Source organism: Scyliorhinus canicula, chromosome 11, assembly GCF_902713615.1.
Source record: "Scyliorhinus canicula chromosome 11, sScyCan1.1, whole genome shotgun sequence".
NCBI lineage: Eukaryota > Metazoa > Chordata > Chondrichthyes > Carcharhiniformes > Scyliorhinidae > Scyliorhinus > Scyliorhinus canicula.
Genome location: NC_052156.1, coordinates 4,523,774 through 4,547,948, shown reverse-complemented (window position 1 = coordinate 4,547,948; position 24,175 = coordinate 4,523,774). Strand labels below are relative to the sequence as shown.

Below are 24,175 nucleotides of genomic sequence, written 5' to 3'. Positions count from 1 at the left end.
AAACCCCCCCCCCCCCCCCCCCCCCCCCCCCCCCCCCACCCCCCCCCACCCCCCCCCACCCCCCCCCCCCCCCCCCCCCCCCCCCCCCCCCCAACCCCACCCCACTACAGCCCTAGTTTTGCGATTCACCAGGACTCTGGTCCCAGCTTGATTCAGATGGAGACCATCCCATCAGAACAGGTCCCCTCTTCCCCAATACTGGTGCCAATGTCCCATGAATCCAAACCCATTCCTCCCACACCAATCATGGCACCCGGCAGTGCCGCCCTGGCGAGACCAGTCTCACCCTGGCGAGACCCATGCGAGACTCTGCTAAATCTTGCGAGGTAGGGCGGCACGTGGCACAGTGGTTAGCACTGTGGTGCTGAGGACCCGGGTTTGAATCCCGGCCCCGGGTCACTGTCCGTGTGGAGTTTGCACATTCTCCCCGTGTCTGTGTGGCTTTCACCCCCACAGCCCAAAAGATGTACTCTAAATGCATTGAAAAAAAATCTTGCGAGGACTTTCACGAGATTCAACATCCTCGTCCCCAAAGCAAACCGGGAGTGACGAGGCTGCTGAATCTCGCCCTAAATCTCTTAACCTGAGGCAGGCCTTCATCTCAACCAATAATTGGTCAATTTAGCTGCCCGTTGTCTGGAGTTGTGGCCATTTAGACAAAGGGTCTATTCAGTCCTTCTCCTTGTCAGGGTTAATATTCATGTTTCTCTTTATTCTGTGTCATGAGAAACACACATTAATCTTTTCTCTCACAACACTTTAGAAGTTCATTTTAATAACCAAGTTTCAATAATATGATTATGATGATAAAAGTCTTAAATATTTGTATTCCAAATTACATTTCCAGCCTTTGTAACATATCTATTAATGAATGATTGATTATTTAATTGCCTGCCAGTGAAGGCTGTCTATTTAACTCCCCTGCCTCATTTCCAGTTATGCTGTTTAGTTTTTTATTAAAATGACTTCCATCAATTTCCCCTAAGAACATATTAATTCAAACTACAAAATGATAGTCACTCTAAAACTAATGATTTTCAAACTGCCAACACATGAACATTGTTCAACTGCAAGAGCCTGTATTTCTATAGCGCCTTTCACATCCTCAAGAAATCCCAAAGCGCTTTGCAGAAAATGAAGTACTTTTGAAGTGTCGTGCTGAATGTCAGTTAGGCAATAGAGCAGCCAATGAGTGTACAGCACGCTATAAACCAGCAATGTGCTAATCGCGGATTCACAGAATTGGTGCAAGAGAATTTGACAGCACGGTAGCATTGTGGATAGCACAATTGCTTCACAGCTCCAGGGTCCCAGGTTCGATTCCAGCTTGGGTCACTGTCTGTGCGGAGTCTGCACATCCTCCCCATGTGTGCGTGGGTTTCCTCCGGGTGTTCCGGTTTTCTCCCACAGTCCAAAGATGTGCAGGTTAGGTGGATTGGCCATGATAAATTGCTCTTAGTGTCCAAAATTGCCCTTAGCGTTGGGTGGGGTTACTGGGTTATGGGGATAGGGTGGAGGTGTTGACCTTGGGTAGGGTGCTCTTTCCAAGACTCGATGGGCCAAATGGCCTCCTTCTGCACTGTAAATTCTATGATAAGAGGAGGCCATGGTGTCTGCACTCAGCTCTCCGAACGAGCATCGTGTCTCCGTGCCATTTCCCTGCCTTTTCCCCGCACCCCTGCACATTGTTTCTATTCAAATAATCATCTAATGCCTCGATTGAATCTGCCTCCAAACACTTCCAGGCCGCCCCCTCCTCTTACTTGAAATAGTCCCTGTGGGATCTTCACACCTGCCTGAGGGGAAAGACAGGAGACCCTCTGTTCAAGGCCATCTCAGAGAGATGGCATCTGTGCCAGTCCGGGACATTCTAGCCACTTCACTGGAAACCTAGCCTTGAGTGGGCACTTAAAACCACCACAACAACTCTGACACAGAGATGAGAGCAGGCGCCACCAAGCCACGGCTGACACCAGGCTGAATGGTAAAGAATACAAAATGTAAATAAGGAACTTTGATGGATAATTCATCGTTGAAGTAAATTTTGAGTCGAGAGCTAATGTTTTAATCCCCCGATGATGGAAAAGTTTTGTTGTGTGTGACAGGGCGGAAAATGATCATCATTTCCTGGGTTAGGTTATTAAAGCGGCTGACAGGCAGGCCTGTAGCTTGTGATAAACAGCCAATGGAAATCTATCAAAATGTTCCACTGTTGATGCCGAAATACTGAGGTTAGTGAGTGAGCGGAACAAATCAGCACTCTGTTCGAAAGACTGAAGAAAGCATCTGTGTTTGTGCTACACCTCGCGTGGCCTTGAGACATATCAAAGTGATTTACAGCCAATATAGTGAAGCTGAAGTATAATCACTGCAGTACAATGTAGGAAATGTGGCAGCCAATGTGGGAAGAGCAAGATCCCACAAATAGCCGCAAGATAAACGACCCGATAGGCTAGTGGAAGTGTTATTTGGGGAATAAATATGTATGAATCATTCCAAGGTGCTTCTCAGGAGGGTTATCAAACACAATTTGACATTGAGCCACGGAAGGAGAGATTAGGACAAGCGACGAAAAGCTTGGTTAAAGAGGTAGGTTTTAAGAGCGATGTAGAGGAGAAATGGAGGTCAGGAGATTGAGGGAGGGAGCTTCAGGGGTTGGGACTCAGGCAGCTAAAGGGCGAATCTGTCCATGGCGGTGCTATTCAAATTGGAGATTGGCAAGAGGCTAGAATTGGAGGAGCTGAGAGATCCCTGTTGTGGATCTGGAGGAGGTAACGGATAAGGAGGGGGTGAGGCCATGGAGAGAGACAACTGACGATCATGATATGGGGTGGGCATTGGTTGAATTTTCTGGTGAAAACCTTGGCTGTGGAGTTGGCTACTCTGGTGAATTGTTTACCAGCATGGTACTCACTGACAGTCAGGATTCCTGAGTCAGGATAGGTCCATCACACTTTACAATTATTTAAACCAACACATTCAGCTGTGAGTCACACCATTAACCGATTATTTGCATAAATTTATGTCACTGAATTCTACAAAACGCTTTATTATTAAAACACACATTGTCAGTAGCAGCAGGTAAATATTCTTTCCTCAATCACAGCCAGACGCTCTGAGAGGTTTATAGGTTCAACTCTGAGCATGTGATCTGGACATTCCAGTGCAGTCCCGGGCAAGTGCTTATTTAAGGATGTGGACATCGCTGACTAGGCCAGCATTTATTGGGCCGCACGGTGGCACAGTGGTTAACACTGTTGCTTCACAGCACCAGGATCCCGGGTTCGATTCCCCGCTGGGTCATTGTGCGGAGTCTGACCGTTCTCCCCGTGTCTGCGTGGGTTTCCTCCGGATGCTCCGGTTTCCTCCCACAAGTCCCGAAAATCTGCTGTTCGGTGGATTGGACATTCTGAATTCTCCCTCTGTGTACCCGAACAGGGGCCGGAATGTGGCGACTAGGGGCTTTTCACAGTAACTTCATTGCAGTGTTAATGTAAGCCTACTAGCGACAATAAGAAATATTATAATTATTACCCATCCCTTGCAAAGGTGGTGGTGAGCTGCCTTTTTGAACTGCTGGAATCCACGTGGTGCAGGTACACCCACAGTGCTGTTAGGGAGGGAGTTCCACGATTTCAGCCCAGCAACAGTGAAGGAACGGCCAATATATTTCCAAATCAGGATCTTGAAGGGAAGGTCAAGGTGGTGGGGTTCCCATGTGTCTGTTACCACTGTAGACAGTGGGGGTTAGCTTCACATTTGACGAGAGTGCGGATGTGAGTGACGTTCCATGCTTGACAGTTGTTACAAGATATGGGCGGCACGGTAGCACAGTGGTTAGCACTGTTGCTTCACAGCACCAGGGTCCCAGCTTCGATTCCCGGCTTGGGTCACTGTCTACACGGAGTCTGCACATTCTCCTCGTGCCTGCGTGGGTTTCCTCCGGGTGCTCCGGTTTCCTCCCACAAGTCCTGAAAGACGTGCTGTTAGGTAATTTGGACATTCTGAATTCTCCCTCTGTGTACCCGAACAGGCGCCGGAGTGTGGGGACTAGGAGCTTTTCACAGTAAATTCATTGCAATGTTAATGTAAGCCTACTTGTGGCAATAAAGATTATAAAATTGTTCTTTTAGGGTCAGAGATGGGGGGTTTGTGAGAGGTAACGAACTGCTGGCCTTTGCTTCCCTGGTAGCCCGGAGATGGATATTATTAGCTTGGAGGGACTCAAAGCTCCTGAAGTCGGAGACCTGGCTATCGGACATGGCTAGCTTTCTCTGTTTGGAGAAAATCAAGTTCGCCCTGAGAGAGTCATTGTTATGGTTCGCCCGGAGATAGCAACCGTTCGTCCACTTCTTCACAGAAAATTAATCGTCAGCAGAATGTGGGGGGGAGGTGGGGGGGGGGGTTAGTTTAGCTTCGAGTAGGGGGTTAATAAAGGTGGGACCTGTAAGGGAGGGAGACGACTTTTGCACTATGTTTATAATTTCATGTACATTGTTTATTTTGTTGTTGTTATAATACCAAAATACCTCAATAAAATGTTTATATAAAAAAAAGAGGTGCCGAACTGTACATAAAATGTTAAGTCAGTCCCTGGTTTGGGGGGTGCCAAAGGCATGTTCAGAGACACCGTTCTTTGCGATAGTCAACATCACCGCTCACCCCAGCTAAACTGAGAGCTGAGACCACCAGATCATCCAATTGTACCAACCCCCCTCCCCACCCCCTCACATCGGGATGGGATTGGCAAGCAACACGCAGCCGTTTCATTATTTTCCAGCCAGTATCTCCTGCAGAAAAATGATTCGGGGATGCAAAGCACCCTTAAATAATCTTTATTGTCACAAGTAGGCTTACATTAACACTGCGATGAAGTTACTGTGAAAATCCCCTAGTCGCCACATTCCGGCGCCTGTTCAGGTACACAGAGGGAGAATTCAGAATGTCCGATTCACCAAACAGCATGTCTTTCGGGACTTGTGGGAGGAAACCGGAGCACCCGGTGGGAACCCACGCAGACACGGGGAGAACTTGCAGACTCCACACAGACAGTGACCCAAGCCGGGAATCGAACCTGGGACCCTGGCGCTGTGAAGCAACAGTGCTAACCACTGTGCTACCGTGCAGTGGAAGGAGCTATACGAATTCTCTGGCAAGGAGCTAGCACTGAGCTGGTGGACCGAATGGCATCCTTCCAGTGAATTGGGGTGCAGAGCAAGTGGCAGCTCCTGAGAGAAAGCAAGAGACAAAAATCAATCCATGAGCAAGACAATGCCTCTCTTGCTTCTCAATGGTGGGGTCCCGCCTATTAGAGACAATACGATAGCGGAATGAACAAACGAGTGAAGGGGGTGGCCGGAGGGGTAGAGGGAGCAAACGTCACACTTTCAGACCCCCTTTCCAAAGAAATAACCCTCAGGTGCTGCCGGGATTGGGAATGGGCAGAGTGACGAGGTCATCCCACCGCAGGCTGGTGGGAAAGAAGTTTGAGGACAAGTTGGGGAAGTTCCTGGCTCTCCCTGCCCGCAGCTGGTGGTGGCTTCCGGGGGAAGCTGCTACATTGAAGCCCAGTTACATTGTGGCAGAGGCGGTATCCGAGCGGCAACCTGAGCCAAGCCGGGCTGGCCAGGCTGCTGGGCAAGCTGGAGCTGAAGGCAATGAGGAGGGCGAGGGCGAGGGCGAGGGTGGTGCAAGTAGCAGCCGTGATCTGCCTCGGATCCTTCCTGCTGCTCGTCCTGTACTTCCAGGGAGGCTTCAGCCCAGGTAATGCAACGGGTGAAACTGACTTGACACAAGCCAGTAACAATTTGGAAACTGACGAGGGAGAGCTGGGGGCTTCATTGAATGTTAATATCCGCCTGCCAGCCACAAAAAACACACTTTCAAGCCGAAAGTTAGAGATAGAAGGGGGTGTTACAGGCTGACAATTGCTGACACGTTGATAATTTGTGTTTAAATTCCAATCCTTGTAAATTGTTCATTTTTATGCCGCTACTCACTGGAGGTGGTTTTTATTGAAACGTCAGATTCTGAGGGGGCTGGCCGGGGTAGATGCTGAGAGTGTTTCCCCTCATTGGGGGAATTTAGAACTGGGGGGGGGGGGGGCACAATTTCAAAATAAGGGGGTCTCCCATTTAATTCCGAGATTGAGGAGAAATGTCTTTTCTGGGAGTTATTGGTCTGTGGAATTCACTTTGCTGTGGGTCATTGCTGAGTTAGTCAGAGTTCTGATCTGCAAGAGACTCCAGGTTCTGGGGACAGGCAGGAACGTGGAGGAGAGGTTTATAATTGGCTCAGCTGTGATGTTGCTGAATGGTGAAGCAGGCTGGAGGGGCTGAAGGGACGGCCTCTAACTATTGTATATTCTCATGGGCTTTAACAGTCCCATGTTCCTAAACGTTTCACAGTCACTGAAAGACTCTGAAACGTAATCACTGTTGTAATGCAGGAGCTAGGGTGGCCAATGTTCACACAGTAGCACAGTAGCACAGTGGTTAGCACTGTTGCTTCACAGGGCCAGGGAGCCGGGTTCGATTCCCTGCTGGGTCACTGTCTGTGCGGAGTCTGCATGTTCTCCCCGTGTCTGCGTGGGTTTCCTCCGGGTGCTCCGGTTTCCTCCCACAAGTCCCGAAAGACGTGCTGTTAGGTGAATTGGACATTCTGAATTCTCCATCAGTGTACCCGAACAGGTGCCGGAATGTGGCGACTAGGGGCTTTTCACAGTAACTTCATTGCAGTGTTAATGTCAGCCTACTTGTGACAATAAAGATTATTATTATTATTAAACGTAGTCGCTGGTGTAACGTAGGAGACAAGATGGCCAATCTTCACACAGCAAGATCCCATGACGAACAATGTGACAAGGAGAACCTTTGTTTTCGGTGCAGTGATAAATATCAGTCCCAGGGAAAACTGCCCCCCTCCTCTTCGTAATGGCGGCCTGGGATCTTTTATAACCACCTGTAAAATGGGTAACCCCTAATATTGCAGCACAGGATTTGTTGACCAGGAGTTTGGACTCTAGTCTCTGGAGTTGGGGTTACCCTCAGATGAGAGGGTGCGACCACTGTGCGAATGTTGGCACCGGAGAGGTTGAATAGTTTGGAAGCAGGGTACTGCCAGGGTGTCAAATGTAGCAGAAAGCAAAGTCTAGAAAACGGAACTAAAACGTGTCAAATGCTGGATCACTCAGCAGACCGCAGACTAGCTGTGGAGAGAGGGAGGTCACAAGTTTTCGTCAGAACTCAAAGGTAGTGGCAGTGTGGATTATAGTTGAGGCAAGTTGATTGGGAAGTTTGTACAGCCACAGATGCATTATTTTAGTCCAACAACTGGGAGCTAGTGGGAGGAACTCAGAGTGTCTCATTCCTGTGGATTGACTGAGTTTTATTTCACCACGTTATAAGGGTAGTGATTACTGCAAGCTGACTTGCTGGCTGGTGTGAATGTGACTGACTGCATGTTTTGAGACTATAATCTGATATTTAGTTGGTCTCTCAGACTCTGTGGTTTGTGTGAGTTACAAATTGCTAAAGGCACTCCGCGGTCAGGACTTTTTTTTTTTGACATGTTCAAATTTGTTTTCAAATCCCTCCATGGCCTTGTCCCTCCCTATCTCTGTAATCTCCTCCAGCTCCACAAACCTCCTATCTGCACTCCGTCAGTTCTGGCCTCGTGCATGTTACTGACATTAACCACTCCACCATTGTGGCAGTGTCTTCAGTTGCCTGAGTCCTGAGCTACGGAATTCCTTCCCTAAACCTCCCCGCCTCCCTTTAACATGGCTCCGTTAAAAATGCCATATACATGCTGCTGTTGTTGTTGTAATGTGTATTTCTGTGTCCGTTTTGTTTTTGTTTGAGTGGCTCCTCATATTTGAACCTTCATAATGGGACTCAGTTGGCTATTTGGCAATAGGACCATCGCACAGTATTAGGGGTGATTCCTGATCACCCTCGTGCTCAGTCTCCCTCGTCTCCCTCCTCTGGGGAAAGTTGGCGGGGGGGGGGGGGGGGGGTGCTGGAGGATGCCAATCGAAACCCCATCCCTGTTCCTAGCTGCAGAGATCAAATTGTTTTATTCTGAATGCTCAGCGGAATCTTTCAGGCCTGTTTACTTTTTGTGTTGCTTTGGCCTGGGAGCTGCTCACAGAAACATGCCCGAGTAAACAAATGGATCAATGTTTGTCAGTTGTCATCAAAGCCATTGCCTCTCTGTCCCTGTTCCAAACTCCGTTCCCTTTCCACTGACTCCATCCCTCCCTTTAGCAACGCTTCTGAGGCTCAACCTGAGCCTGTTTGAAACTTATAAGAACATAAGAACTAGGAACAGGAGTAGGCCATCTGGCCCCTCGAGCCTGCTCCGCCATTCAATGAGATCATGGCTGATCTTTTGTGGACTCAGCGCCACTTTCCGGCCCGAAAACCATAACCCTTAATCCCTTTATTCTTCAAAAAACTATCTATCTTTACCTTAAAAACATTTAATGAAGGAGCCTCAACTGCTTCACTGGGTAAGGAATTCCATAGATTCACAACCCTTTGGGTGAAGAAGTTCCTCCTAAACTCAGTCCTAAATCTACTTCCCCTTATTTTGAGGCTATGCCCCCTAGTTCTGCTTTCACCCGCCAGTGGAAACAACCTGCCCGCATCTATCCTATCTATTCCCTTCATAATTTTAAATGTTTCTATAAGATCCCCCCTCATCCTTCTAAATTCCAACGAGTACAGTCCCAGTCTACTCAACCTCTCCTCATAATCCAACCCCTTCAGCACTGGGATTAACCTAGTGAATCTCCTCTGCACACCCTCCAGCGCCAGTATGTCCTTTCTCAAGTAAGGAGACCAAAACTGAACACAATACTCCAGGTGTGGCCTCACTAACACCTTATACAATTGCAGCATAACCTCCCTAGTCTTAAACTCCATCCCTCTAGCAATGAAGGACAAAATTCCATTTGCCTTCTTAATCGCCTGTTGCACCTGTAAACCAACTTTCTGTGACTCATGCACTAGCACACCCAGGTCTCTCTGCACAGCGACATGCTTTAATATTTTATCGTTTAAATAATAATCCCGTTTGCTGTTATTCCTACCAAAATGGATAACTTGGTGCCACGTTGCGCCCCGAGATCAGTTACCAACCACACGTCCATATCATCATGGACATCACCTATTCCCATCTCTATAACATCAGTCAGATCCACCCCAATGTCACCTCCTCTGCTGTTGAAACCCTCATTCTTGCCATCGTTTACCTCTGGACTCAACTCCATGTTGGCCTCTTGCATCTTACCATCTGGAAACCCAGAGTGAAGTAAAACTCAGTGTCTGAACCTGTCACCCCGTATCACCCCCGTCTTCCCAGTGATTCAATGCCTCAGTTTTAAAATCCTCATTTTTTTTCAAATTCCTCCATTATTTCGCCCGCCAGAACAAAGAACAATACAGCACAGGAACAGGCCCTTCGGCCCTCCAAGTTATGATACCCCCCTTGGCCAAAACCCTCAGCACTTCCCAGTGCCGTATCCCTCGTCATCCAGTTTTCATCCAATCCCATCGTGTGTATATCATTAGCTGCACCTTTCCCTGCCGGCGTTTGTTGGTATTGTAGCTACTGGTTGTTTTGGTAGCAGTGGGATGGGTTGTTACAGGATGTGGGTATGAGCTCCACACCTGACCCCAACTCCAGCCCCACTGTGCTAAACCAGCCCCTGGCTAACCAAGGAGGGGTATATTGTGGAAATACTGGGCTGGTGTCAGAGCCTCGCTGCCCATTGCCCTGCACAGGATCACAGTGGCTGTGTCAAAGTCCAACACCCCTCCCTAGCTCTAATTTCAAAAAAAATTACCCCACCCTATCTGGGTCACCTCCTCCAGCCCCTACAACCCTCCCTATCTGTGTCACCTCCTCCAGCCCCCTACACCCCTCCCTATCTGTGTCACCTCCTCCAGCCCCCTACACCCCTCCCTATCTGTGTCACCTCCTCCAGCCCCCTACACCCCTCCCTATCTCTGTCACCTTCTCCAGCCCCCTACACCCCCTCCCTATCTCTGTCACCTTCTCCAGCCCCCTACACCCCTCCCTATCACTGTCACCTCCTCCAGCCCCTACACCCCTCCCTATCTCTGTAACCTCCTCCAGCCCCCTACACCCCTCCCCATCTCTATCACCTCCTCCAGCCCCTACGCCCCTCCCCATCTCTATCACCTCCTCCAGCCCCCTATGCCCCTCCCCATCTCTATCACCTCCTCCAGCCCCCTACGCCCCTCCCCATCTCTATCACCTCCTCCAGCCCCCTACACCCCTCCCTATCTCTGTCACCTCCTCCAGCCCCCTACGCCCCTCCCTATCTCTGTCACCTTCTCTAGCCCCTACACCCTCTCCCTATCTCTGTCACCTCCTCCAGCCCCCCTACACCCCTCCCTACCTCTGTCACCTCCTCCAGCCCCCTATGCCCCTCCCCATCTCTGTCACCTCCTCCAGCCCCCTACACCCCTCCCCATCTCTATCACCTCCTCCAGCCCCCTACACCCTCCCCATCTCTATCACCTCCTCCAGCCCCCTACGCCCCTCCCCTATCTCTGTCACCTCCTCCAGCCCCCCTACACCCCTCCCTACCTCTGTCACCTCCTCCAGCCCCCTATGCCCCTCCCCATCTCTGTCACCTCCTCCAGCCCCCTACACCCCTCCCCATCTCTATCACCTCCTCCAGCCCCTACACCCCTCCCCATCTCTATCACCTCCTCCAGCCCCCTACGCCCCTCCCTATCTCTGTCACCTCCTCCAGCCCCTACACCCCTCCCTATCTGTGTCACCTCCTCCAGCCCCCTACACCCCTCCTCATCTCTGTCACCTCCTCCAGCCCCTACACCCCCTCCCTATCTCTGTAACCTCCTCCAGCCCCTACACCCCCTCCCTATCTCTATAACCTCCTCCAGCCCCCTACACCCCTCCTCATCTCTGTCACCTCCTCCAGCCCCTACCCCCTCCCTATCTCTGTAACCTCCTCCAGCCCCTACGCCCCTCTCCCTATCTCTGTCACCTCCTCCAGCCCCTACACCCCCTCCCTATCTCTGTAACCTCCTCCAGCCCCTACACCCCTCCCTATCTCTGTAACCTCCTCCAGCCCCTACACCCCTCCTCATCTCTGTCACCTCCTCCAGCCCCTACACCCCTCCCTATCTCTGTAACCTCCTCCAGATCCTACACCCTCCCCATCTCTGTCACCTCCTCCAGCCCCTACACCCCTCCCTATCTCTGTAACCTCCTCCAGCCCCTACACCCCTCCTCATCTCTGTCACCTCCTCCAGCCCCTACACCCCTCCCTACCTCTGTCACCTCCTCCAGCCCCTACACCCCCTCCCTATCTCTGTCACCTCCTCCAGCCCCTACACCCCTCCCTATCTCTGTAACTTCCTCCAGCCCCCTACGCCCCTCCCCATCTCTGTCACCTCCTCCAGCCCCCTACGCCCCTCCCTATCTCTGTAACCTCCTCCAGCCCCCTACACCCCTCCCTATCTCTGTAACCTCCTCCAGCCCCCTACACCCCTCCCCATCTCTGTAACCTCCTCCAGCCCCTACACCCCTCCCTATCTCTGTAACCTCCTCCAGCCCCTACGCCCCTCCCTATCTCTGTAACCTCCTCCAGCCCCTACACCCCTCCTCATCTCTGTCACCTCCTCCAGCCCCTACACCCCTCCCTATCTCTGTAACCTCCTCCAGCCCCTACACCCCTCCCTATCTCTGTAACCTCCTCCAGCCCCTACACCCCCCTCCCCATCTCTGTTAAATTCAGGAGAATCTCCCTGCACTTCTTCAAATGCCATGGAATTGTTTAGATTCACTGAAGAGGTCAGACACGTTGTTTTGATGTCTCATCTGAAAGCAGCCGTTACCGTCGCCAACCGTCCCGCATGGCAGCGCGTTACCGTCGCCAACCCTCCCGCATGGCGGTGCGTTACCGTCACCAACCCTCCCGCGTGGCAGCGCGTTACCGTTGCCAACCCTCCCGCATGGCAGCGCGTTACCGTCACCAACCCTCCCGCGTGGCATCGCGTTACCGTCGGCAACCCTCCCGCATGGCAGCCGTTACCGTCGGCAACCCTCCCGCATGGCAGCGCGTTACCGTCGCCAACCCTCCCGCATGGCAGCGCGTTACCGTCGCCAACCATCCCGGCCCGGTGGCACACCCTAGCTGTCTGCCCTCCTGGCGGGCGGTGTGCCCCCCTGGCGGGCAGTGTGCCCCCCTGGCGGGCAGTGTGCCCCCCTGGCGGGCGGTGTGCCCCCTTGGTGGGCGGTGTGCCCCCCTGGTGGGCGGTGTGCCCTTGCGTTGTTCCCTCGCTGTCTGCCCCCCTGGCGTGCGGTGTACCCCCCTGGTGGGCAGTGTGCCCCCTGGCATGCAGTGTGCCCCCCTGGTGGGCAGTGTGCCCCCTGGCATGCGGTGTGCCCCCCTGGTGGGCGGTGTGCCCCCCTGGTGGGTGGTGTGCCCCCCTGGTGGGCGGTGTGCCCCCCTGGTGGGCGGTGTGCCCCCCTGGTGGGCGGTGTGCCCCCCTGGCGGGCAGTGTACCCCCCTGGTGGGCGGTGTGCCCCCCTGGTGGGCGGTGTGCCCCCCTGGCGGGCAGTGTGCCCCCCTGGCGGGCAGTGTGCCCCCCTGGTGGGCAGTGTGCCCCCCTGGCGGGCGGTGTACCCTCAGCAGTGTGCTGGGGTTATCATTCTAGCCTCTGCGCTGAAATCTCAGGAGCGGAGTTTGAACCCGCAGCATTTTGAGTTTTACCCACTGAACCATTGTTGTCAAAGTGAGGAATCGGCTCTGGGAATAAATGGAAAATATTTCCTCTGGTGAGAGACTCCAGAAAAGCAAAGTAATCCCAGAGTGAAACTATGTCACAGAGTTTTAAACAAAGGTTTGTGAAAATCTGGAACTCTTTCTTAATTTAAAAAAAATTCAGAGTATCCAATTCTTTTTTCTTTGTCCAATTAAGGCAATTTAGCGCGGCCAATCCAGCGTGGCAGTGGTTGGATTAGGGTATGGGAGAAATGCTGGCTTTTTGGGGTTGAGATGGGGATCAGCTATGATTTGCTGGAATGGTGAATCTGTTAAATGGGCAGAAAAACCCACTCTTCCAATATAGGAAATTTTTAAAAAATGTTTACAGAAGTTTAAAATGCCGCCGACAGTTGCCGGCTGCTCTGCTGGGAATCTTCACTGACAGCAGCTGCCCCAACCCCCACCAGCTGCCCCAACCCCCACCAGCTGTCCCAACCCCCACCAGCTGTCCCAACCCCCACCAGCTGCCCCAACCCCCACCAGCTGCCCCAACCCCCACCAGCTGCCCCAACCCCCACCAGCTGCCCCAACCCCCACCAGCTGCCCCAACCCCCACCAGCTGCCCCAACCCCCACCAGCTGCCCCAACCCCCACCAGCTGCCCCAACCCCCACCAGCTGCCCCAACCCCCACCAGCTGCCCCAACCCCCACCAGCTGCCCCAACCCCCACCAGCTGCCCCAACCCCCACCAGCTGCCCCAACCCCCACCAGCTGCCCCAACCCCCACCAGCTGCCCCAACCCCTACCAGCTGCCCCAACCCCCACCAGCTGCTAATCCTGCTTCAGTAAGTCTGACTTGGGGAGAGTACCCGAGACGAGGGCAGCATCTGTGAGACAAAGAGGATCCAGCCCGTCTCCCCATTCCAGTATTCTGCTTTCCAGCCTGGCGAATAGTCTCCCTCCTCCTGCCACTCGTTCGAATGACCACAATCACACAGGACAGTCCCGACCGTCCAGCTGCTCGCTGGACTGACCACAATGTGCTCCTTTAAAAAAAAATAAATTTGGAGTACCCAAATGTGCAAACTCCTCACTGACAGTTTACCCAGGGCCGGGATCGAACCTGGGACCTCGGCGCCGTAGTCCCAGTGCTAACCACTGTGTCACCGTGCTGCCCTACAATGTGCTCTTTAATACCCTAAGGTGCTTCACAGGAGTTTCATCGGACAAAATGTTGTTACTGAGCTGAAGAAGGGAGCATTGGGCAGGTAACAAAGCACTGGGCCAGTGAGATTCAGGGCTACCTTTCAATTGGCTATTGGATATTTAATGGTTGCGTAGGAGGAGAATCAGTTCTAAGCAGTTATCGGTGCTTGTGCAGGTCTGGTGTGTGTGTGTGCGGGGCTTTTGCGTGTCTGTGTGCGGGGCTGGTGCGTGTGTGTGTGTGTGTGTGCAGGGCTTTTGCGTGTCTGTGTGCGGGGCTGGTGCGTGTCTGTGTGCGCAGCTGATGTGTGTCTGTGTGCGGGGCTGGTGCGTGTGTGTGTGTGTGTGGTGGTATGGATATGAGCACTGGCTTCTCATTGGCTCTGGCTGGTCATGTGCCTCTCCTCCGATTGGTTGGGACAAGTCATGTGACTGCTCTCCAATTGGTCGAGAGGCAAGTAGGCCCCGCCTCCGAGGCGGGGTATAAGTACCCAGAGTTCCCGGCGGTCGGCCATTCTCTGTCGTCGACCACCGGGCTAACAACTAGCTGATTTAAAGCCACAGTTCGGAACCTAATTGTGTCTTGAGTCGAATTGATGGTACATCAGTGTGTGCGGGGCTGGTGCGTGTGTGGGGCTGGTGCGTGTGTGTGTGTGCGGGGCTGGTGCGTGTGTGTGTGCGGGGCTGGTGCGTGTGTGTGTGCGGGGCTGGTGCGTGTGCGGGGCCGGTGCGTGTGCGGGAGCAGTGTGCGTGTCTGGTGCGTGTGCGGGGGTGGTGCGAGTGCGGGGCCGGTACGCGTGCGGGGCTGGCGTGTGCGGGGCCGGTGTGGCAGTGCGGGACCGGTACGCGTGTGGGGCTAGTGTGCGGGGCGTGTGCGTGTCCGGTGCGTGTGCTGTGTGTGTGCGGGGGTGGTGTGTGTGCGGGGCCGGTACGCGTGTGGGGCTGGTGTGCGGGGGTGGTGCGTGTGCGGGGGTGGTGCGTGTGCGGGGGTGGTGCGTGTGCGGGGGTGGTGCGTGTGCGGGGGTGGTGCGTGCGCGGGGTTGTGGCGTGTGCGGGGCCATTGCGTGTGCAGGCCGGTCCTGCTTAGTTATGTGTGTATGTGATGGTTGTCTGTGTGAGTAGATCACTGTGTGCACCAATGTATTTCTTTCCAAATGCCCCTCTGCATTTTCCGGGGGGCTAAAAGATGCAATGACCAGCATTTTGAAGAAGAGCAGGGAATTATCTCCAGAGTCCTGGGACCCACATCTCCAACACCATCCTGTTGTGGCTGAACAACACGCAGCTTCCATTCCGACTGCTGCTGACCACAGCCAGTCGGCCCAGGACAGAGGAGGCAATTGGCTGTCCCTTTTCCTAGATTACAACAGTGACCACACTTCAGAAGTATTTAATTAGCTGTAAAGTGCTTTGGGATGTGTGATGACAGTGAAAGGTGGTTATAGAAAGACATGTGTGCTCGCCTGTCCGCCTGTGTCTCTTGTGCCGCCTCCCCCCCGCCCCCACCGTTCAGCTCCTTTTTCTGAAAGTGAATTGCACAGCAGAAGGCTGCAGCAATCCGAGGGGCAAAGGGTCTGCCTCCTGTGTCCTGGGCCGGCTAGCTGTGGTCAGCAGCAACAGTCGGAATGGAAGCCGTGTGCTGCATTGTTCATCCAGAACAGGATGGTGTTGAGATGTGGGTTCAGAAGGGTCAGACTACTGTGTAAACTCTGTCTGAGCTCAGCTCTGACAGCCTGTCCTGCTCAGGGAAAGAACCCCAGCAGCTGTTAATAGCTCTGGACAAAGGCAGAGGGAAATTGGCTATGGCAGCATTGTAAAACTGAAGCATTTCAGACTGGCATGGGGACATGTATCTGTTACCTGCTCTGCTGATATTCAAGGTTTATTGAACACTGTCCCTTCTGCGCTGTATTCCCACCAAACCAATTTTAAGCCTCATATCAGATGGCAGCTGAAATAAGGGTTGGTGTGAATCACCCCCAGGTGGAATATCCGAATGACACTTGCTCTCCAGCTTTGCGCACAGCAAGTGGTGACCGAGGGGCTATCAGGACTTTGAATGAATCCCGCTAGGTATCGTTGCTTCCAAAGGGAGGGAAGGGGATAGAGGTGATAGACAGTGTGCTCCAGGGAATGTGCGCTGTTGGTCAACTCTCCACCCAGTATCTCTGGTGTGCCCCGAGCTGGGATTGATTGGCTAAGATTGTTCAGTGAGGGGACAGAGCAGCGAGTGTTTTGGGCCAGCCAGCTGGCCAATCTCCTGGCACAAAGGTTTCCTTAGAAACTGTGAGCGTGGTTTGAGACATCCTGCCGGTGAAAGCAGCAAATTCTTCCTCAAAAATCAACTGATGAAGCAGGAGACATGCGGTCCTTTTAAATACAGGCGCGGGGCAAACATAGGTCTTTGTGAGAGAGCGAGAGAGAGTCTACCTCTCAGAAGGCCCTAGGTTTAGACAAGAATTATCTTGCATTTAGGTAGCACGTTATACGGGACCCGTTGAACACTTGTAACCAATGAAGCTCCATTTTGAAACGTCGTCTCTGTTGGAACATGGGGAACACACAAGGCAATCTGAGCACAGCAAGATCCCACATAACCTGATGTTGGTGAGGCAAAAACATAGCACCAGGGGAAATCGCTCCTGTACTTCATAATAGTGGGATCTTCTCTATCCACTTGAGAGAGGGCAGACACGGCCCCTATTTGACATTTCATCCGGAGGATGGTGCCTCTGGCAGTGTAGCATTCCCTCGGTTCTGCTCTGGGAATATCGTGCATCATTCCCTCTGTAATGCTCTGGGAATATCGTGCAGCATTCCCTCTGTAATGCTCTGGGGATATTGTGCAGCATTCCCTTGGTTCTGCTCTGGGAATATCGTGCAGCATTCCCTTGGCTCTGCTCTGGGAATATCATGCAGCATTCCCTCTGTAATGCTCTGGGAATATCGTGCAGCATTCCCTTGGCTCTGCTCTGGGAATATCGTGCAGCATTCCCTTGGCTCTGCTCTGGGAATATCGTGCATCATTCCCTCGGTTCTTCTCTGGGAATATCGTGCAGCATTCCCTCTGTAATGCTCTGGGAATATCGTGCATCATTCCCTTGGCTCTGCTCTGGGAATATCGTGCAGCATTCCCTCTGAAATGTTCTGGGAATATCGTGCAGCATTCCCTCGGTTCTGCTCTGGGAATTGTTCTTTGTGTTGCTTAATTCAGGATAGTTGGCATAGAGTTCATAAAGAAGACAAAATAGCTTTAACTTAAACAAAGCTATGATTTTATTTACACTACTAACTTGGATTCAACACGTACTCCTAAAGAATGCACAACTGATTAATAACATTTACAGCTAATATCACTACTGGTTTAAACTATGATCTGCTCTCACTTACACTATCTGTATTTCTGACTCTCACTGGCTAACTCCTGCACACTGTCTCCCACAAGGATTAGCATCACTGCCTTATATAGTTGTAAGTGTAGCTCCCTCTAGTGGCTACTCTAGACAGTTCATTAACCCTTGCAGTTCCGACAGTTATGATAATACCACAGGAATATCATGCAGCATTCCTCAGTAATGCTCTGGGAATATCGTGCAGCATAGGGTGAGGGAGTGGGTCTAGGATGCGTGCTCTCTCGGAGGGTCGGAGCAGACTCGATGGGCCGAATGGCCTCTTTTGCACAGTCGGGATTTTATGGAAAGAAAAACTTGCATTTGTGTAGCACCTTTCAAAATCTCAGGACATCCCAAACCCCGTCTCGATCAATGAGGTGCAATCACGGTTGTGATGTACGGGAGACTTAGTGCACAGTAAGATGTGATAATCATACAGTGCAGAAGGAGGCCATTTGGCCCATCGAGTGGGCCCTGAACAATTCTTTCTCGCTGTTGATGGTATCGGGTGCGAAGCGAACCGGTTTCCCCCCATTCCACTCAAAGCCTTCTGATCCGGATCAATTAGCCGACCCTCTCCCAGTTGCTGAGTTGGCTACTGTTTGTGCAGACGGAGTTGGATAGGAATTTCAATTTCAGTTTCTCCCAGCTTTTTTGGGGAGGATATCCCAGATTTCCAATCCCCTTTTATATCAGAACGTTCTTCCCACCATCCACTCCCTGAACGATCTTGTCTTAAGGTTCTTCCTCCATGTTTTGCCCCCCGACCTCCTCCGGAGGGAACAGTTTCTCTCCATCTATCTTCCAACCCCTTTAATCATCCAATTCGATCACTCGCCAACTATCTAAACTCGAGGGAGCATTGGATGCAGATTCAGTAGAAACTTTCGAAAGTGAATTGCAGAAATGTTTGAACAGGAAAGAGGGCTCTGGGGGAAAGAGCAGGGGCAGTAGGACTAATTCGATAGCTCTATCCATGGGCTAGTGCAGGCACGATGGACTGAATGGTCTTTTTTTTCCATCGCTGCGTTTGATCAAAGACTGAGTTAGTTAGGCTTCTGATCCCAAGTGGATGTCGCAGTGCATCAGAGCGATGTTACTGAAAGATTAGTGCGACATAATCCGCACTTTCCTCCTGTTCTGGGGATTTTTGACTGGCCAGGCGGATTTCTGTTTTTAGTTTGGTTTGTTGGACTGAGGAAGTAATCATCATTCTGATTGTGAAACTCGTCCTTGTGGGAGCCTCTTTTGTTGTGTTTTTGGATGTTCTGCCAAACTCCCATCCAGGCCTCTCTGGGGGAAACATTTTCAGCCTCGCCATCTGAGAGTTGCAGTGTGCGATAGAGGGACAGTAACTGGTCTGAACCGTCCCTCCCGTTAAACCAACGTTAGAGAGTGGGAAGCAAAGCTTCTGAAGGTTCCAGAGAATAACCACAACACTGGTAGTGAGGGAAATGAGAAACTGCTGGGCGGTAACACCAGATCGCCCTCTACTTCCCGGCAATACTGGCAGCTCAATCCCCCTCCACCCCCCTCCCTCTGTTTATCATAGATCATAGAATTTACAGTGCAGAAGGAGGCCATTCGGCCCATCGAGTCTGCACCGGCTCTTGGAAATAGCAACTTACCCGAGGTCAACACCTCCACCCTATCCCCATAACCCAGTAACCCCACCCAACACTAAGGGCAATTTTGGGCACTAAGGGCAATTTAGCATGGCCAATCCACCTAACCTGCACATCTTTGGACTGTAGGAGGAAACTGGAGCACCCGGAGGAAACCCACCCAGATTCGGGGAGAACGTGCAGACTCTGCACAGACAGTGACCCAGCGGGGAATCGAACCTGGGACCCTGGAGCTGTGAAGCCACAGTGCTATCCACTTGTGGTACTGTGCTCCCCCCCCCCCCCCCCTCCCGAGAGTGATACTTGAACTGATAACTTCCTCATTCATAGGTTCAATCAACTAGTTTGAACAGTGATATGATTGCTGTTTTGTAGATTCGGAAGGGAGGTACAGTGGTTAGCACTGCTGCCTCAATGCGCCAGGGACCCAGGTTCGATTCCGGCCTCGGGTGGCTTTCTGTGTGAAGTCTGCACGTTCTCCCCGTGTGTGTGGGGTTCCTCCGGGTGCTCCGGTTTCCTCCCACAGTCCAAAGATGTGCGGGTTAGGTGGATTGGTGGATTTGGGTGTGCGTCTGCCATGGTGCCAGCCCCTGTTCATCACTGCCGCACCACCCAGCAGAGTGTGGGGTCATCATTGCCGGACCACCCAGCAGAGTGTGGGGTCATCATTGCCGGACCACCCAGCAGAGTGTGGGGGTTGGTGAGAGGGGGGTGGGGGTTATCCCTGAAGTTATTGCCAGGGGAGGGGGTGTGGGGACCTGGCACACCGGAGAATCCCATCCAATATCAGTGAGTGAGGAGCTAATCCATAGAACAGGCTCCCTTGGGAGATGGTGTTGGGGTTAATCTTGATTCATTCAAATGTAAATGAGAGGGTTGTGCTCCTGAAAATAATAGTTTAATAGTTTGGGATCAGTGTGTCTGATTTAATTTGGGATATGTTGATGCTTTGTTGTAAGTGTGGTGTTCAGGAACAACAGGTGATTCTTACACCTGAGCACCTCACTGCAGAACAGTGACGATGCTCCTCCTGAAATAACAGAGCGATTTTAATTTATATAATCACCTTTCCTTGTGGACTTCCGCATGTTGCAATGTGCTTTGCAGCCAATGATGTATGTTTTGAAGTGTAGTCACTGTTGGCATGTATGAAACACGGCAACCAATTTGCGCACAGCCAGATCCCGTAAACATCAATGTGATCATGAGCAGATAATCCATTTTGTGATGTTGGTTCGGGGGAATAAATATTAGCTGCGGGCCCCTGGGAAGAACTCTCCCTGCTCCACTCCAAAGTAGACCCCTGGAATCGTTTACACTGCGTCAGAAGGCACCCACCTCCATTTGAAGTTGCATCTGAAAGATGGCACCTCTGACAGTGCTGCACTCTTAGAAATACTGCACTGGCACTGTCGCCCTCCATCAGAGGATGACAACCCTGTGCCAACGGTGCCAACGGTGCCGTGCCAGATGATTTTGAGCGGCGCTCCGTGCTAGTCCAGAAGAACAACATGAAAAGTGCTAAAGAAACAAAAATTGTCATCTGAGAATCCCGAGAAAGTATGTCACATTGATAAAAGATGCATTTATTATTCAGATTTTAATACTTGTGTTTTATTCGAAACTGGGATGTTTTGAAGTCCTGATTTGCTGCTCACACCAGTTTATCACGTAATGTGCAACTTTGCTCGCTGTAAACTGAGGAGCACATTCATCAAAACGTCGGCCCCTAAGGACACACTTCAGCTGTCAGGGACAGATGGATTTGGGTTTATTGAGAAGAAGGATCATGCTGCCTGCGTTTTCCATTGCGAAAGTATTGTGTGCCGCACATCCGTGTGTTGGGTGACATTTTCAAATCCAGCACCAGGAAACCTTTCTTGACAAAGTGGACAAGGTCGAATCAATCCAAAAAGCTGCAGCAGGATTTGAGAAGCAGAGCAATATTTTTAAAAGCTTAAATAAAATAAGAACAATTCATGGGGGGAGTTTCAAAATTGCACATTGCAAACGCTGGAATGCCGTTTACAGATGGAGGAAAAAAATCCTTTCTTCAGTAATCCCCGAGGTTGTGTTCAATGATTTGCCAAATAACGTGATTGTTTGTATGTTAAAAGGACTGCCTGTTCTGCCAGAGCCAGAGAGAGGCGTAAGTGAAATGGTAGAAAACGTTAACGAAAAGCAGATGGCTGCATTAGTGGTGGTGAGCTTTACATTCAATGAGAGCGTGGATGTGAGTGACGTTCCACGCTTGACAGTTGTTGCAAGATATGGGCAGCACAGTGGTTAGCACTGTTGCTTCACTGCGCCAGGGTCGCAGGTTCGATTTGCGGCTTGGGTCACTGCCTGCTCGGAGTCGGCACGTTCGCCCCGTGTCTGCGTGGGTTCCCTCCGGTTGCTCCGGTTTCCTCCCACAAGCCCCGAAAGACGGGCTGATAGGTGAATTGGACATTCTGAATTTGCCCTCTGTGTACCCGAACAGGCGCCGGAATGTGGCGATTAGGGGCTTTTCACAGTAACTTCATTGCAGCGTTAGTGTAAGCCTACTTGTGACACTAATAAAGATGATTATTATTATTACTATAGATACTGGGTGGGATTCTCCGCCCCGCCGCGTTTCTGCCCCGACCCGCCGGCTGGATTCTCCGTTACGCCGGCCGGTCAATGGGTTTCCCATTGTAGGGCAGCCCCACACCATCGGGAAACCCCCGGGCGGGCGCCAGTGGAGAATCCCGCCCTTTTGTGGGGCAGCCCCACGCCATCGGGAAACTCCCGGGTGGGCGCCAGTGGAGAATCCCGCCCTTTGTAGGGCAGCCCCACGCCATCGGCAAACCCCCGGGTGGGCGCCAGTGGAGAATCCCGCTCTTTGTGGGGCAGCCCCAAACCATCGGCAAACCCCCGGGTAGGCGCCAGTGGAGAATCCCGCCCTTTGTGGGGCAGCCCCACGCCATCGGCAAACCCCTGGGCGGGCGCCAGTGGAGAATCCCGCCCTTTGTGTTTCCGATGAATTCCGAGAGGAACTCTGTTGCCTGTTCCGTTTTCTGGGGTTTCACTTTTTGTGACCGGCAAGACAAAGGATAACCAGGCTGCCGGACCGTGGGTACGTAATCGGTTGTCAGGGTTTATTTACGGAGGTGTTGCTTGTTCACAGTCTGCGATGGAACAGAGAGGGAAATCTCCCAAGTGCCTCTGATGATGTCCCCCTATAATCATGTGACATACTACAGGGTGGGCATTGGCTATAAGATACAACATCGTCTAAACCCCTCGTGTGGCACAACAAAGCGGGAAAATGGGGGAAACTGTTTTGAAGAGCAAGGAGTTGATATGAGAAAGAATGTTGTGTGTGACAACCGATGGTTCTCCTGCCACGGTTGGAAAAGGAAACGGATTTGGAAAGTCACTTGAAGGTCAAATTGGCCGCCCGATGGTCAGATTTCCCTGAATCTAGGGGCTGGTTTAGCTCACTGGGCTAAATCGCTGGCTTTTAAAGCAGACCAAGCAGGCCAGCAGCACGGTTCGATTCCCGTACCAGCCTCCCCGGACAGGCGCCGGAATGTGGCGACTAGGGGCTTTTCACAGTAACTTCATTGAAGCCTACTCGTGACAATAAGCGATTTTCATTTCATTTTACATTTCAATCGTCCATCAGCAAAGCCGGAATCCTAAAATGCCAAATTCCGAGCTGAATTGGGTGATGAATGCAGTGATGTGAATTGTGAATTTCCTGGTTGCTCCACCTGCGTTGACTCTCCGTTTTGCGCATTGCTAGAAGAGGTGGACAATCCTTGTGTCAACATTCCACTTCGCAGCAACGTTCAGTGGCGAAGTTGTGGCAAGGTTTCGGTGCACTTTGTAAACTGTTTGCATGTCGTCCAAAGCCTTCCTTGTGGGAGAAAGCACAAGACTACCCCAGACTGGATGGTGACAAATGACTGCTCCTGTTTCTAAGGGATAATAACGTTGGCTGGGACAAACTTAGCACTGTTGCTTCACAACTCCAGGGGTCCCGGGTTCGATTTCCCCCGGTTTGGGTCACTGTCTGTGTGGAGTATGCACGTTCTCCCCGTGTCTGTGTGGGTTTCCAAAGATTGGCCATGATCAATTGCCCCTCGGTGTCCAAAGGTTAGGTGGGGTTGCTGGGTTACGGGGATAGGGTGGAGGCGTGGGTTTAGGTAGGGTGCTCTTTCCAAGGGCCGGTGCAGACTCAATGGACCGAGTGGCCTCTTTCTGCACTGTACGTTTTATGATGATTCTATGACCTCAATCTCCGACTCGGTAGGGGGATTGGGGGTGAAGGGTGGGGGGGGAATTGGGGGAGGGGGGGTTCAGGGTGATGTGAAACCTAGCAGTAATGTTTCTTGGGGAAATTCAACTTGCCACTCCTGCCAACACGTAGAAGAGCTGTGCAGAGCTGTCCACATTGTCAGTGTGGAGGAGATTGGCAGATACCAGCAAGAACTGGAATCTGAATAATCAGAATTCCAAATGATCAAATGTATGACTGGCACTCAACCTTGAATGAGAATGAGGAAATGAAGTCTTCGCCCGCGAGTTCAGAAATCTCTGCAATAGGCTCGAACTCAGCTCAGATCGAAGCTTCCCTTTCCAATTCTCGACAGCACTTTTATTTTTACTCAACTTTCCATTGAAAAAGAGAAGTGCGATTTCATCTATTTAGCTGCTGATTAGTTATTTATGATGGGAAGTCAATCTTTGGTTTTAAACAAACCAAGCAGGTTAATCTTACGGTCCAGCCTCTCTCACCTCGGAGACCCAGGTTGTGGGTTTAGTTCCCATCCTTCAGGCCTGAGCCCCTAATCCAGGCTGGCATTCCTGGTCCGGTACTGAGGGAGCGCTGTACTGTCAGGCATTAAACTTAGCACAGTGGGTAGCACAGTTGCTTCACGGCTCCAGGGTTCCAGGTTTGATTCCCGGCTTGGGTCACTGTCTGTGCGGAGTCTGCACATCCTCCCCGTGTGCGCTTCCTCCGGGTGCTCCGGTTTCCTCTCACAGTCCAGAGATGTGCAGGTTAGGTGGATTGGCCATGATCAATTGCCCTTAGTGTCCAAAAAGGTTAAGTGAGGTTACTGGGTTTCGAGGAGAGGGTGGAGACGTGGGGCTTAAGTAGGGTGCTCTATCAAAGGGCTGGTGCAGACTTGATGGGCCGAATGGCCTCCTTCTGC

General features: G+C 51.8%; 1 protein-coding gene across 2 annotated transcripts in view; it reads left to right on the top strand.

Moving 5' to 3' along the window:
- LOC119973725 (carbohydrate sulfotransferase 11-like) overlaps positions 1-24,175 on the top strand; it is a 90,677-nt gene that overhangs the window by 9,261 nt on the left and 57,241 nt on the right. The window contains exon 1 of one of the 2 annotated variants that reach the window (XM_038812130.1): positions 5,451-5,763. The exons of the other annotated variant lie outside the window; for it this stretch is intronic. Within the exon in view, the coding sequence (XP_038668058.1) occupies positions 5,658-5,763 (106 nt within the window). The 5' untranslated portion in view covers positions 5,451-5,657. Of the gene's footprint in view, positions 1-5,450; positions 5,764-24,175 lie in introns of those variants that run through there. 2 annotated transcript variants of the gene reach the window in all.